General features: G+C 33.2%; 1 protein-coding gene across 1 annotated transcript; it reads right to left on the bottom strand.

Annotated features, from left to right (window-relative positions):
- Positions 1 to 2,688: 2,688 nt before the first annotated feature.
- On the bottom strand, positions 2,689 to 8,731 carry LOC148304505 (uncharacterized). Its single transcript, XM_088268279.1, has 5 exons — positions 8,243 to 8,731; positions 5,996 to 6,574; positions 4,806 to 5,369; positions 3,780 to 4,310; positions 2,689 to 3,012 (listed from the first exon to the last, which is right to left on the bottom strand). The coding sequence occupies exons 1-5, from the start codon at positions 8,684 to 8,686 to the stop codon at positions 2,716 to 2,718; spliced, it is 2,415 nt and encodes an 804-aa protein (XP_088124405.1). The 5' UTR covers positions 8,687 to 8,731; the 3' UTR covers positions 2,689 to 2,715.
- Positions 8,732 to 16,374: the final 7,643 nt, after the last annotated feature.

Below are 16,374 nucleotides of genomic sequence, written 5' to 3'. Positions count from 1 at the left end.
AATTGTATCCCGATTTTACTGTGAATTTACATTTAAAAGCTTTCAATATGCCTGTCACTGCCAATCTAAATAAATTTGGTGATGGACTTACAATCTTGTATTTTATGGGGTACAAATAATTTTAACAAGTGTAATAAATTGTAAAAAGACCTTAGAATATTTTTATACAGCATTTGATGTTCAAATATCACGTGCAAGTGCCAGGCAATAATTTTTAAATAGCTCATTTGAATAGCATCCTTGTATCGTATATAACACATGCTTTTTCATAATTTGTGTACTAATAGTTTATTATACATATTTATTGTGATGGTGCATCAGACATTATTCATGCATTTGATATTACTCATGAATTAAATATAATGTGTTTTCTTTTTAATGTAGATATTTTCAGAAAATGTATTTTTTTAACATTCCAACGGAAATGTAAAAAATAATTACTATAATATGTAAAAATGATTTTGATTTTAAGAAGGGTATTCATAAAGGTATATTTATTGATGGTACATATTTGTGTTATAATAAATGCATGTTGACATCTCAACATAGATGAACAAGTCTGGATATTAATAGGGCTTATGACCTATCATAGGGTGGTTAGAGGTACACTTTTCACACATTCACCATTCTACCCATGATTGACAACCACACTACCCAAATTTTTGGAACTCGTATATCATAAATCTCATGACGCTTCATAATTACGTTCATGGCAGTCATCTGTCGTTGGTTTAAAAAGCATTTGGCAGTGCCCCTTTATTTAGATGTATGCAAGATCCTAACTGTATTATTTTACATACTGGGAAATTAAAAACATGATTTTTAATTTGAATAAACAGACACACACGCATATACACTCATATAAATACAAACATAAATAATATCCTAATTCCCTAACATGATTTTCACAGTCTCAAAAAGGAACGCTTTTTTAAAATCCTTGGATCAACAAGAATTTCCTACGCATGTGACAATGGAATTTGTTGCCAAATGTCTTTGTTTAAATTGTTTTAAAACTCCCTTCATATGAGAGGTATATACATATGTTACATTAAATATTCCTCCGAGTGGATTACCAGATACCCTGTCTTTTTAACACGTTATTTCGAGTAGAATATACCTTCAAAAATGTATTTCAAAGACTAAAAACTTGTGATGAATTTTTATTTTAAAAGAATATGGTGACCCTCTAGTTTAATTTATTTACTTTTATTAATATTTTTGGGAATATTTACTATTCCTGCGTTGTTTTTGTCCGAAAATGTAAAAATGAAAATAAAAATTGTATTAAAAATACTGTATGATTATTTTTACTTTGTATTTCTTCTAATGTGTGTTATATCAGATCCCCCTGACTTCGGTTATCACTTGAGAATAATTGTCCTTGTCTTGGGCAGCTCTAAACAGCGCCTTGACGGTCCTGATCCCCGTTCAATCTCATATATTTGAGTCAGATCTGTCTTCTTCCCACAACCAGAAACATTGAGTGTACTTATGTATAGGTATCCATAAATAAAAATGTGACTGTAATTTATTTGTTTAATTGTCTATCCAATTTAAGTCTAAATTTTACTGAATAAAAACCAGTATTCCTAATTAATTTTTTTGACATGTTAGTTTATGATGCTGAATACATTGAAACACGTAACACAATAAATTTTACAAAGTGGTGGTATTTACCAATTAAAATTAAAGTTTAAAATTATTGAAATATTGTTTTACTCTCCAGAAACGCCACACGTTACCTATGCATAAAATTATTAGTAATGATGACATATCCACAATGCGTTTTTTGATTTTTTTTGAGTGACAGAGATGCCTTTTTGACTGTTTTTCTTTGTGGCAAAATTGATTTTTTATTTTCGTAGAATACAACATTATATTAATCATTCATATTATGTGATTTATATAATTTTTTGACATCTCATCAAAGATGAAGAAGAATATGGAAGTCTGGGCATTTACGGGGCTGACGACCGTCATAGGCTGGTTTACACGTGTAACATTCACCAATTCTACCCATTATTGACAACCACACTACTCAAATTCTTGGAAGTTCTATATATATGATCCTATTTAGAAACTTTGTTCTTGAATCACTAGAACTTCACTAGAGACATCTATTGGTGAGATGTAAAGAAGCTTTTTACTAAGCAGAAACTCTTATATTAGTATGTGAGATCCGAATCCTGGATTATAATCACACACATGAGAAACGCCAGAAAATACCATTTTCATTTTTATTATTAAGCTTATAATTTGACCAGATAATTTATTTACAACATTTTGAGTGTGTCCAAATACTCGTTCACAAAATCTGGATTATCTCCAATTACAGGAGTTATTTTCATATAATTTTTTGACATCTCATCAAAGATGAAGAAGAATATGGAAGTCTGAGATTATGTGATTTAATTTAAGGTTGATGGAAGATCAACAAAAAATTTCAATAAAAAAAACAAAATTGTAGATCTAGTTCAATTAATTTAAGTTGGGAATTTTCTAGGTTCAATATTCCACCATTCTTCGATTAATAAAAACCATCTATTTAAATTTATCCCAAAAATTCATCAAACTCGATAAAGTGGTCTTATACAATTTATTTTTGTATTTAAATCATCTTGTTTTTCCACAAAGTTAATGCCAAATCAATAAACAACAATATATTTTAAAAATAAAACAAAAACATTTTAATGTAAAAATCATTTAATATAATTATGATACAATCTTTGAATCCGAAGTCAGATAACCCATCTGAGCGTGGTAGAGAACTTCATTCAATAGTTTTTCTGTTATAATTCTCATATTGTTTGGCAGTCTTCTCAAATTAGCAGTAACATTTTTTCCTACTGCGTCAAATTCATCCTCATCTTGCGAAGGGTTTGAAGAGACCAGTCCTTTCTCAAGCTTTACTTTATTTTCAAAAATATCAACCATTTCGAATGGATATTTTTTTGACTTTTCATTTTCTAATGCTGCATCGGAATAATCATCTTCAATTTCGTCTTTCACCTTGAAAATAAAATAAAAAGTTTTGTAGCCATGATGACTTACATGATATAAACATACATAAATATATCTGGCATGAGTCTACGAGATAATAGAATAAGAAACACCAAGATAAAAGAAATATGCGAGATTAAGGATGTCTTTAGGTGGGAAAGGTAATGAAGAAGACAATGGTATGCGCATGTGATAAGTATGAAACCATTCAGACTCCCCCCACGTTACATTGCATAACTAAAGACTCACGGGCAGACCACCAGAGATGGATTGACAGCTGGGAATCAATATCGCAGGAGTCTAATCCCTCTTAAAAAGAGGCCACAAGGCCTACACCAAGAAGAAGATTGTTGTTTGTTTTCTAAAAAAACTAATAAATAATGAATGTTTAATTGATTTAATAATTAATTTAACATTAATTACTCAAGAAAAGAACATGATAGTTAAATCAGTTAAAAAATGTTCTCTGTATTTCCCATTGTTCATAATATCTTAACACACTTAGGACGGGAAAGGTATTTCTACCAGTAGGTTCAGTCAATTGATGATTAAGGACGGGAAGAGTATTTCTCCCTTCTGCGATGGCATAATTTCAAAGTCCGAAAAGAAGGAATTACATATTTAACGTTTTCATATGAATGTTATGTACCAATCTCTTTGTTAAGGTCTTAACTATAACTATATGCATATAATTATCAAATCCCGTCACCAGCGGTTCGCAGGCATAAAAACCACCAGTCGGAAATGTGTTAATAAAGAACTAAATTAAATCTCACCTCTTTTTTAATAACAACTTCCGTAAATCGATCTAAACTATCCTCTTCATCTGAAACAGTTTGACCAGAATTGGATGGGATTGGCTCCTTGTCTTCATCCAAAAAGGTAAATAAATTGTAATACCAAAGTTTTGGCGTTTGAGGAGTTCCATTTTTCTTTAATGTGGCGATAATTTTCTTCCGTTCTTTCCTATAGGTCGATCGCATCGTGCAAATCTTCTTCAACGCTACTTCCTTTCCCGCCCACGGATCGACATTCTTCAACACCCCGAGAACTGTTTCAAGGGCTCTATCCTTCATTTCCCTGTCACGGAAATCCGGAGACTTGCGATCCCACAGACAACGCTGATCCCTATAGGCGTTGATGAACGCCTTCAAATGATACCGCTCGTAGTCGTCCTCCCCGCGAGATGAATTCGGCAGATTCACTTGCTCTCTGAATTTCCTCTTTTTACCATTGTTTTCTATAGATGTTTTTGAAATATCAGTATCCATCGAGATGTATTCTATTTCATAGCTTTCATCATCCATCTGAAAAAATATATTTATAAAACCAATTGATTCATTGTTCAATTTTATTACTAGGCAATAAAAAAACTAAACAATTTTTACAAATCATATTTGAAACAATAACTTTGTAATTTTCCATTTCATAATTAGAATATAACTTTGTTTTAAAATCACTTACAATATTTCATTATAACTCAATAATAATGTCTTCCGGTTTTGTAGCTAACTGCTTCTTTTTCAAGACTGATTAATACTAAAACACAATCTCCTTAACAAAATTAAAAATATTTTGGCTGTTAGCATATATAAATACAACTTTCAAAAAAGCTTTCTTCTCACTTTTTGTATAGTGCGAGAGAAGCCAAAAAACATTGAACAGATCGGAATTGGGTTTCCGGTTACTTGTGATTAGGATACGAACCTAATTAGTATTCTAATTAAGGTCGGGGTTGATGAAAAAGCCGCCCGACAACAATGTGTTAGTAAATAATCATCCCCATTTGATACTTTACTCACCTCATTAGATGCATTACTGTCGGCGTCGTGGTCCTGGCTGTTAGAACTGTTTTCTGTATGTGCATTTGGCAGAGGAGATTCAGAATGTGGTTCATCATCTAAAAACGTCAGTAAATGATAATACCACAGTTTTGGCACGTGGAGTTTGGCTAAATTGTTAGATCCTTCCGTTTTCGGTATGGATAACAGAATTTTCTTTCTCTCTCTCCTGTACTTTGCCCGTAAGGAATATACCTTCTTCAACACTGAGGCCCTCGTCGCCCAAGGGTTAATCTTCTTCAATATCTCGAGTAGGTTCTCCAAAGCCGCCTCCCTTAGCTCCGGGTGATTGAATTCCAGCGATTTTTGTTCCCACAAGCAAGTGTGTTTCTTGTATGCGGTGATGAAAGTTTTCAAATGAAACCGCGCGTAAATATTGTCGATGCGAGCTGTTATTTCAGGCTTAGGTTCATTCGCTATTCTGAGTAGTTCAGATTTAGAACAATCCAGCAAAGGTGGCGATACCATAATTTCTTCTTTATCCCCGGATAGAGAAACGGAGTCTATTTCATTAGTTACATTCGCCTGAAAAATAATAATTAAGGAATTATTAGTCATCCTCTCTTGAAAAATCCGCTTAAAAAGGCAGAAATTAGATATAATTCAAAACAGCACCTACAAAATTACATGTATGTTCTTAGACATAAAAAATTTCAAGAGCCTTTCTTTAGAAATTAAAAATATAAAAGACAAAAACACCCAAAAAAATAAACTTAAGAAACACTATAAACGCACAGACTATACAATAAACATACACAAACCATACAATAAAGAATTAAAAAAAAAACTAAACAAGATAACTCCCTCTCCAAGCACAAGAGCTTTTTTTTTGGGAAGGTACCGCAAAATGCATAATATATACAGTCGGATAAATGATCATTTATATCATACAAATTAGTTGTAATATTACAAAAATTCAAGCCACAAGAACTGGCGTATACTGTATTACGAGTGTGATCAATATATCTAGAAGTTTCAAGAATTTGAGTAAGTGTGGTGGTCAATCAAGTGTAGAATTGGTGAATGTTACACGTGTGTAAAGGGATCACTCAACCAATGCCCAGTAAATGCCCAGACTTCCATATTCTTCTTCATCTATGTTGAGATGTCAAAAAATAATATGGAACATAATAAAAAATGTTAATTCCCACCTCCTCTGACGTATCCTCTGCATCTTCGTCTTGACTCTGATCATCATTCCATTTTTGTCTTCTGAAAGGTTCTGATGGGCACGGCTCATCACTCAGAAAGTCCAATAAACTGTAATACCATAGCTTTGGCACGTGACATTTTTTCTTCCCTTTTGACCCTGTGTCTTTTGATACAGACATGATAACTTTATTCCTTTCCTTTTTGTGAGCTGCCCGTAACGAATTTATCCTCTTTAGCATGGGATCTTTTTCTATCAACGGGTCAATTTTTTTCAGATTTTTCAGCATTTTGCTAATGGCTTTGTTTCTTGCCGTCCTGTTGATGTAGAGTTCTGATTTGAGATCCCACAGACAGGGGTGCTTCTTGTACTCTTTGATCAAAGCTCTCGTATAGCGTCGCGAGCAAATATCCGCCTTGTATAAGGGATGCTGGGAACTACCTTCGCCCGCGTTTTCAAAGTTGCTTTGAATGTTTTGAAAAGGACGATCGCATACATCCTTTGTTTCTGATAATTTAGAAGAATCAAGTGATATATCTGGTTCAGATAAATTATCTGTTTCAATAGGTAAGATATCCACCTAAATAAATTAATAAATTAATATATTTTGTATATTAAAAGCATTGTTTACATTGTGATATGGTTATATAACACTCCTTATTATTCACCGTTCACTTTGTGTAATACCACTTTTATAAACTATTTCGAGAAATAAAAATACTTTGTGTTCTGATCCACTCACATTGTGAGTGGATCAGAACACAAAGTATTTTTATTTCTCGAAATAATATATCAAGATGATCCACAAAGTTAATGCTTTCAATATTCAAAACTTTTATAAACACTTATTTGTGACTGCCAGTTTCGGAATAATCATTCCATCATCAGGTCATTAAAATAATACTATTTGACATTTGTACAAAAACCGACAGTAACGAATAAGAGTTTAAAAAAGTGGTATTACACAAAGTGAACGATGAATGATAAGGAGAGTGTTAATAAATTTAAATTAGTTCATTCATTCATTCTAACACACCCAATAGTGCATAGGGCACTGCATTTTATCGACGCAGTGTTATCTTAATGGTTACTAACATGAAGACAAGGTGATCACTCCTGCGCTTCAGGTACCACCAGGACCTTCAAGTACCAGTGCCCTATGCACCACTGGGTGCGGATAAGAGTTAGTAGCAGCAGTAGTGTAATGGTTAGCACATTTAGCTATCGTGCTGGAGGCCCCGGGTTCAATTCCCAGGGCAGGGTGGAAATAAATACTTGTGATTTTTCACTATAATATTTATTTAATATTACCCTGGAATGGTACCTGAAGCACAGGACTAATCACCTTGCTTTCATATATGAAATGATAAAAATGGTCAATAGTATTTTTATACAGTTATACTTTTAGTAAACGCAATTTAAGAATCAAGCTTTTTTTTTTTTCAATCCCCTTCAAAGTCCCGGCCCTTTTGGTGGCTGTTTGAGGAATAAGTCAATATTTAACTCTTCAACCCTCCGTCAAATTCATAAACAATGATAAAATAAATTTCTTTTGATTAAAACACATGTTTTACTAGTCATTGGACTGCCGCCGTCCGCCAAGCTGTCCCAGTTTGAGCGGCCATTTCATATTTTAGAATGCTCCGTGCCAAATCCACGTCCCAATCCGATTGGCGGAACGGATGACTTGCACGTGCGTGACGTCATTATTGATGATAAATTAGAGAACCCGCGCAACAAAATCCCATGAAAGGGTCAATTCATATAAACGACACCGCTTGGAATTGACATCCTTTCTGCGCAGGTACTACAAACTCTCTAGAATACTCGTGTTCTTTAGTTCGATTCATAGCCAAGAGATAAGAATATTGATATAATATTACTCAACAAATTGATCGCAAATTATACGTTTTTTTCTTCATAAATTAATCCGCACTAATAATCTGAATTATTGATATTTACATCGTTTTTACCATGGTGCTTGGGATATTATTTTAAAGCATGTACTTCATATATTAAAGTACACGTTTGTCAAAAATTAACATTTTTTTATGAAATTAATTCCAGTTAGATGTCGGTAATGTAGGCAACTGCGAGCATAAACAAAAATGAGTAAACGTCAAATCGTTTACAGTTTGAAGGCGTGCTCATAGATACCGCTATTTACCGTATTAATGACAGATAGATATCATAATATTATTATTTCAACGTTATATTATTATGTGTATGATTTTAACGTTAATCTCACCTGATTTGTTGTATTTTGGTCAATTTCTTGGTTAAAACTGTCATAGCTATTATCTCTGCTTGCATCCGAATGTTTTTTTCGATAAGCCTCCGAAGGACACGGCTCATCATCCAAAAACGACAATAATCTATAATACCAAAGTCTCGGAATGTGACACTTGACTTTTCCGTTGGATTTGTTCTTTCTCGACAGAGACGCGATCACTTTCTTCCGTTCCTTATAGTAAGAAGATTTCAGCGCGCTGATCTTCTTTGTGACTATGTGCCTTTCCGCTTTCGGATCAACCTTCTTCAACAACACGAGTAGCACGTCAATTGCGTCCTCTTTCATGTATTTGTTGTTGAAATGCGGTGAATTGGTGTCCCATAAATGGGTCTGTCTCTTATATTCTTCAATGAAGAGCTTCAGACACTGCTGGGAGTATAAGTTCTCTCTGATAGCCATGACGGAGTTGGCGCGTAGCCCCGTGCCGATCTCCGTTCTCTTACTAAAACGTAGTCGCACGCTCGGTCGGCTTGGAATGTGGATATGGCAGCATGGAGCGCAAGCGTAGACACGGCTTCAGTATAAATTTTGCCCATTTCAAAATAGGGCATTTTATTATCTTTACATTAGCGTTTTTATTTATTTATTTACACAAGTTTTAACACTCTTGTTCTTTTTTATTACCGTTTTATTTATTTTACTGACTGCTTAAAAATTAAGGTACCTACCTAAGGTAACAAACCTTCATTTTTAAAATGAGATTTCTACCATATTTATTATTAGATTGCAAAGCCAGATTTAAAAAAAATCAAAGTTTATAAAATTGAACTGACACTTAAAATCGTCATCTAAACATTATTTTTCCTCCTCTTCATCGTCATAAATCATCGCATTACATCACTGTAGTATGTTTTTGTGCACTATAAAAACACGTGTGGTGGACTACATTTTTTTATTGTACGATTCCCATCACTACAATGTTGCAAGATATAGATAGGTTTCTCGCGGCATCGAATATATGGACTGGCGGGAATTTTGAATCAAACACTGGACATCACTATATGGGCGTGAAGGAAGAAGCCAGGAGTGTATGTCAGGACAGAAGAGTGTGGAGTTGCATCTCTGCCTACCCCTTCAGAGAAACGGCGTGATAGTAGTAGTAGCAGGTCGATAACATTGTTCGGCGCATAGCGCCACCGCGCCAAACCAAAGTTCCACTCTGTGAGCTGCCAACCTTGCGTTTCATTCGCCCGTATAAATCGATCGTGAGAACGAGCGAGACGAAGATATGAGACCGAGAAATGTATGTAGTGTGGTATATGGGTGAACATTTCGATCGGCTGTTCTCTGTCAACATTTATCGTCCTCAGTCTGCCTCGCCTTGAGGCGTGACTAACAAGTAACTGTTACTTTTTCGGTTATACCGTTGAGTTGGTTATCTTCAGTGGTGGGATTCGGCCGGTTCGCACCGGTTCTAGCGAACCGGTGCCTAATTTTTTTTAGAGTTCGCCGAACCGGTCCTTAACCCTTTGTTGTCACACAGTATTCCGATGGAGATCATGTATCGGAGGACGCTTGGTTTACTTGGTGCGCCACGTTGTAAAAATATTTTAACCTCACGAAGAGAAAAAAAATATTAGAGGATAAAAAAAAAGTGGAAAAATTCAGTTTAGTTATTGCACTTAGTAAAAATTAGTATCTACTATTATAATTGGAGGATTCTCAGTTGTTATGTGAATGTTCTGTTTAAATGCAGAAGTAAAAACAAATAAATGAATAAATATAAAGACTTTTTTTATGTCTGCCTCCGTGGTGTAATGGTCAGCGTGTTTAGCTACCGTGCTGGAGGTCCCGGGTTCGATTCCCAGGGGGGTGAAAATAAATATTAGTGATTTCGCATTGCAATATTTATTTAATATAACCCTGGACTGGTTCCCGAAGCGCAAGAGTGATCACCTTGCCTTCATGTAAGTAATGATCAAGATAACACTGCGTCAATTCGATGCAGTGCCCTATGCACCATTGGGGGCGGATAAGGGTTATAAGTATGAGTATTTTTTTATAGGGGGGGATAGGGGTAGGGGTAACCTAAAGGGCGAACCGGTTCTTTAAAAAAATAATCTCATCACTGGTAAACTTAGAGATAAAATCAAGAGTTCACGCATTCGTGGAAGCCTGGGTGTAACTGATGTCAATAGTAAGGTAGAGGAAAATATCAATAGTAAGGGTGTGTGTTGGTGACAGTCAACAGTCCGCCTTCTCCTGAGGAGTTTTACGTGGTTTCCTCCCTGCAACGAGCTAATGCTGAGAAGTTTCTGATTCGCGCACACTAGATTATCCCTCCTGTTCCCAACACAGATTCAAATAAAGCATCTTTATTTAGTTAGAAGAAACAAAAGTCCACTTAATGAGTTATAAACCTTGCACATAATGAGCACGGTAAATAAAATAACAAGTACTTATTTATTTATTTTTTTACAAAAATGTTAATAATATTAGCATATAACCATAGATTTTTATGTCTTACTGTTTCGAGACGTACCCGTCTCTTCGTCAGGACAATCACTACCACTCGAAACCAGTAGACATAAAAAAAAGTGGTTATATACTAATATTATTAACATTTTTGTTTGAAAAAAATAAGTAAAAGTGACAAACCACAAAGTAAATGCTTTAAATATTAATAACATTGAGAATAAAATTACAAGGATACAGTTTTTCCACATATCGCTCACTCCTTTCAAGAACGTCATAAATCAAAAAACTAGATTTTTCAGGAGATCGTTTTTAAAGTTTAAAAATGTAATACTATGTATTAAAAATAAATATCAAGCCACTTTTTGAATTTTTTACTGTGCAACAGATCTTTTAAGGTAAAACCTGAAGGTTTTTTCTCCATTTGAAAAATATTTAGTAAATTTAAAAATTAAACAATACCTTTTCTTCAAAATGCAAAAACAACACTTTCTGCCCTGTTGCTGGTAAATATTAAGTTAAAAATATGCCTCTTTTGCTGGGATATAGTACATTTTCTGGACTTTCCGAAAACATGCACAACTTAAAATTGACGATTTTTGATTTATGACGTTCTTGAAAGGAGTGGGCGATATGTTTTATTTGATTAATAACCGGGTTTCATCGTTACCGACATCATCACTGGTGGGAAGCTAGACAATATTCTATGTTATAGACACAACTAGGCAGGGGTTGAAAACCACGATTCTATATACATTTTAAATTTACATTTAAAATTCTATTTTTATACTAAAATCATACTGAAAACGCCTACCATAACTTCTATAATTATAATTAGGTGTAGGTACCTAATTCAATCAATGTAAATTTATTTGCTCAGAATAATTTATATCATAAATATGAAAATATGTACATCTATGTAGTGTCCTATTTTATTCGCCACTAGCCAATACAAATCTCGTTGGAAGGGACAAGGTAGAAAGTGAATTAATTAAAGTCCAGGTGTAATTATTTTATTGTAAAACCTTTATACTGTAAAATGTTATTGTATCTTTTGTATGTAACGTATATAATCTAATAATTAAACAAATAATAAATAAATAAATTGTATTAACATGTAAGTATTTCGGCTCAACACAGACCATGCCTAAAGAGCCGTAATACATTTAATAAAAAATAATAAAAATGTGTGTATCTATGAAATAAATAAATAATAAAAAAATAATTTCGGTAACGACGAAACCAGGTCACTTGTCAAATAAAATAAATATGAAAAAAACTGTTTAGTTAATGCTTTATTATATAAAAAGCAGTTGCACCAAGAAATGTCAGTACAACACTTTAATCTAATAAAAAATATAACATATTATTATATTATATTTTTTATTTTCATTTATTTTATTTTCTCAACAACTTAGGTAATAGTTCTTAATATCCAAAAACAAAGAAACTTATTTACAAAACAAATTTCTTGGGAGTCATATACCTGTATATTAACGTATGCACATGTTATATACGTTATATTTATATTTTGTGTTTTTTTGGGCACATTTCCAAAAGATGTCTTCTAATTTTAGAAACTGTAGTACGGGTGTTAGATATTCCTTTTTTTAAATTCTCATTTGTACCTTTATTTTTTGTATTATTTTATTCAGTAAAAAATATGATCTTTCATCCAATGGTGTTATTCTTCCACAACGTCTTGCTACTCATTCGAAATTCGAAATTCATAACTGCTTGGATGTGGTGCGAGTAAAAAAGAATCGATATCTTTTTTAAAGAAAGAAATATTTTCATATTATTTTTTGACATCTCATCATTTGAAAATAACTCCTGTAATTGTAGATAATCCAGATTTTTGTGAACAAGTATTTGGACACACTCAAAACGTTGTAAAGAAATATTTGTTTTTATTGTTTACAAAAAATACATAAATTAAATGACATGAGTAACATTCATCTAAATTTAAACTTTACTTAAAATAAATACGAGTATAACCAATATCGATCCGATTAAACCGATTTGTAATTCTAATTATTTTGTCAGATAGCAATAATGAAACATGGAGTTGGCAATAGAAGGATGAAATAGACTGAATGCGGACGAATGTGCGGCAAAACAATATATGATAGATGTTCAAATGGTGATATGAGGAAAAAATGGAAGGCTGAGATAAGCATTACCTACAAAATTAAGAATGGTTTTTTCAGATGGTTTTGGCATGTGAATCGAATGAGCGAGGAAAGAACAGTAAAAAAATATGCGACGAATGTGGTTTGTAATAGAAGCAAAGGAAGACCGAGGAAAATTTGGCATTTTCAAGTATTTTGAATACTTGGGCGTGGTCAGGTCAGGAGTAAGAATAATCGACGGGTATGTATGAGAAGATCCATGAATGTGTAAGAGGCGATGGTTAGTTGGTTTGTTAGAGAGCCATAAAATAATAGAGATTGAGCTTAATTATTCGATCACATCGGTAGATACATTATGTAATGTTTTAAAATTTTGTTTTTATAAACCTAAAAAATAAAGAAAAATATTCATGAAAATTAAAATTCTTTTTTGCTTACTACGCCACTGATACTCAATTAGATACTGGTCCAGATTCAAGAAGAACGATAATGACTTAACTTTGGATTTCTGTTCTGCAAAACTGGCTCTTGATCCGTTTGTCAACAAATTAATGTAAAAATATATACATAAGTATATCGTAGTCGTACAGGAGAAATTGACCAACTAACAAAACATAAAATGTTCAGGAGGGCCATTTAACCGTTTTTACACTTTTTGTCATCAATGCAGTCATTTTTAACAAGTCAATACATTATACTTCCACGTTTAAAATCGCTTTGGGATTTTTTTCCAGGTCAACATTAAACTAGTAAGATGTCAAATAGTCAATAATCAAGTTTTTTTTTAAAAATGCACTTTTCTCCTGTATGAGGATATGCAGGGTTTTTTTTTAATATAACGCGGTGGAACGGCGTTCCGGCACTTTTTCACGGATTTTGTTTTTCAAAATCAACCAGACGAAACAATGTTAGCGCTTACGTAATTACAATCTATATTTATATAATTCGTCAAAATGATAGGAAAAGATGCTTAAATTTTATTGAAATGATATTTGAATATAATTTGTTTTGGTAAAAAGCTTGACATGAAGTGATTTCGGGACCTCTTTTGTTTGAAAAAAAGCCTTGCATTTTTAATTTATTATTAGATTAAAACCAATATTATTAGCTTTTCCACTTTTTTATTTGACCAGCGACCGGGTTTCGTCGTTACCGACATCATCAGACCAGTCTGATGATGTCGGTAACGACGAAACCCGGTCGCTGGTCAAATAAAAAAGTGGAAAAGCTAAAAATATTGGTTTTAATCTAATAATAAATTAAAAATGCAATTCCATCACGAAGTGTCAGTGGATAATATAAATCTATTAAAAAGCCTTGCATATTTCCATTCATTGATGATTCCAATTAATTTGTGAAAATATCTCTAATTTTTTATTTCTACGAAAATTTACCTTTTTTATATAGATGAGATAATTTTTAACTTAATACGGCCGGTCCTGTGTTAGAAAGGTAGATATATTTTTTTAAACGCAGATGTAATCAAATTAGAATAAAAACCTAATAAATTGCAATGTATGAAGGTAGGTATTATAGTATAATAAAAATAAATTGCAATGTAAGGCGGTAGGTATTATACCTGTTTTTTTTTTGTTGTAGCTAACTTTACTAAACTAAACTTGTTTTTTTCTCTTTATGAAGAAAGATTAAAATACGTACACATCCTCACTAGAGTCATATCTGTTCATCGATCACTCACATTTCGCTCACTCCTTTCAAGAACGTCACAAATAAAAAAACTTGATTTTTCAGGAGAGCGTTTTTAATGTTTAAAAATATAATACAATGTATTAAAAATAAATATCAAGCCACTTATTGAACTTTTTACTGTGCAACAGATCTTTTTAGGTAAAACCTGAAGGTTTTTTCTTCATTTGAAAAATATTTAGTATTTTTTAAAAAATAATTAAACAATACCTTTTCTTCAAAATGCAAAAACAACACATTCTGCCCTGTAGCGGGTAAATATTAAGTAAAAAAATTGCTTCTTTTGCTGGGATATAGTCAATTTTCTTAGCATTCGGAAAACATGCACAAATAAATATTGACGATTTTTGATTTATGAAGTTCTTGAAAGAAGTGGGCGATTTGTGACAGGTATGCTACTTCTCTAAACGCTACATTAAATAGAGCAATTCTACAGTCCGGCAGTCCGGTTTTGAAAAATAAAAGCGACTACGACAATTTAGCATGATCGAATTTACGCGCAACGTGTTCACGTACCGATCAAGAGCACCGATCCGAAGAAAGATGGACAAAAGCACAAGCCAATCCAAGCCAATCATCGTTTTAAAACGCTAACTGACGTGCCGGACGGTAAAATTTTATGTAATTCCGTGTAGTGCACAAACGCCCTAAGTATACAGTAGAACCCCGGAAATACGAAATTCCGAGAAATGCGAACAAGATTTTAAAGAAAAACATGTGTCTTTGCGTGTATCATTTAAATATTCATTACAACACCATATGTTATCATTTTGACGAATTATATATTGTATAAATATAGATTGTAACATTGTGAGTGCGTCGTGTAACTTGTTCACAAATCTGGATTTTCTCCAATTATATGAGTTATTTTTCATCCTAGTTTTTGACATCCCAACATAGATCAAGAAAATGGAAGTCTGGGCATTTACGGGGCTTACGGCCGTCATAGGCGGGTTTAAGTGATCACTTTACACACGTGTAACATTCACCTATTCTATCCATGATTGGCAACCACATCGCACTTTTTTTTTCGAGTAGTAATGTAATATAATATACTAACTAACTAACTAACCATTACTCCGCCTCCCCGCAGGGGTAGGCAGAGAGAATTGAACGCCACACCACTCTGTCCTTGCAAACATTCTTCGCCTCTTCCACGTTCATGCATCTCCTCATACATATCCGCCGATTGTTTCGACTCCTAACCTGACCACTTTCAAGTATTTGGCATACTTGATCGTGCCAAGTTTTTCTCCGTCTTCCTCTATATAATATACCTCATATAATAATCCTACTTACATATGCACATATTATTTATTTATGAAAATGAAATAATAATAGTTTTTATTGCATAAGTATGTACATTTTTTTAAGCTTTTCATTTTTTTATCAGATTTTTTTAGGTGAGTAAAATTTTGATAGGGGTTGGGGGGCGTGGAGATTTTTAAATCCTTGATGTATGTATGTATGTTGTTGATGAGGCATAGTACAAATAAATTGGGGAAACACTGTTAGATGTCAAAAATGTAAAAAAAAGAACTGCTGGAATGGAGGACCCCAGATTTGGACACACTCAAAATGATGTGAAATAACTAATACACTGAAAAATCACCCGTATTCTTTTGACTCCCCTGAACATTGAACCCGAGACTTCTACACAGTAGCCAACTAGACTACAGAGGTGGTGGATTTATATACCTTTTCTCCATTAAAAAAAAACACCTTTTAAATCTAATTGCTATTTTTATTTAATTTTTCGTTCTCATTCGACTCTGGGCGGCTGTTACGAAAAAAGCTTGGCGAAATGTAACAAAATTGAAACCCTACGCATTC

The sequence above is a fragment of the Brachycentrus maculatus genome, unplaced genomic scaffold, assembly GCF_059751285.1.
Source record: "Brachycentrus maculatus isolate JH-2025_06_01 unplaced genomic scaffold, ASM5975128v1 h1tg000315l, whole genome shotgun sequence".
In the NCBI taxonomy this organism is placed as follows: domain Eukaryota; kingdom Metazoa; phylum Arthropoda; class Insecta; order Trichoptera; family Brachycentridae; genus Brachycentrus; species Brachycentrus maculatus.
The sequence above is the reverse complement of the archived record's forward strand: the minus strand, read 5'-3'. Positions and strand labels throughout refer to the sequence as shown.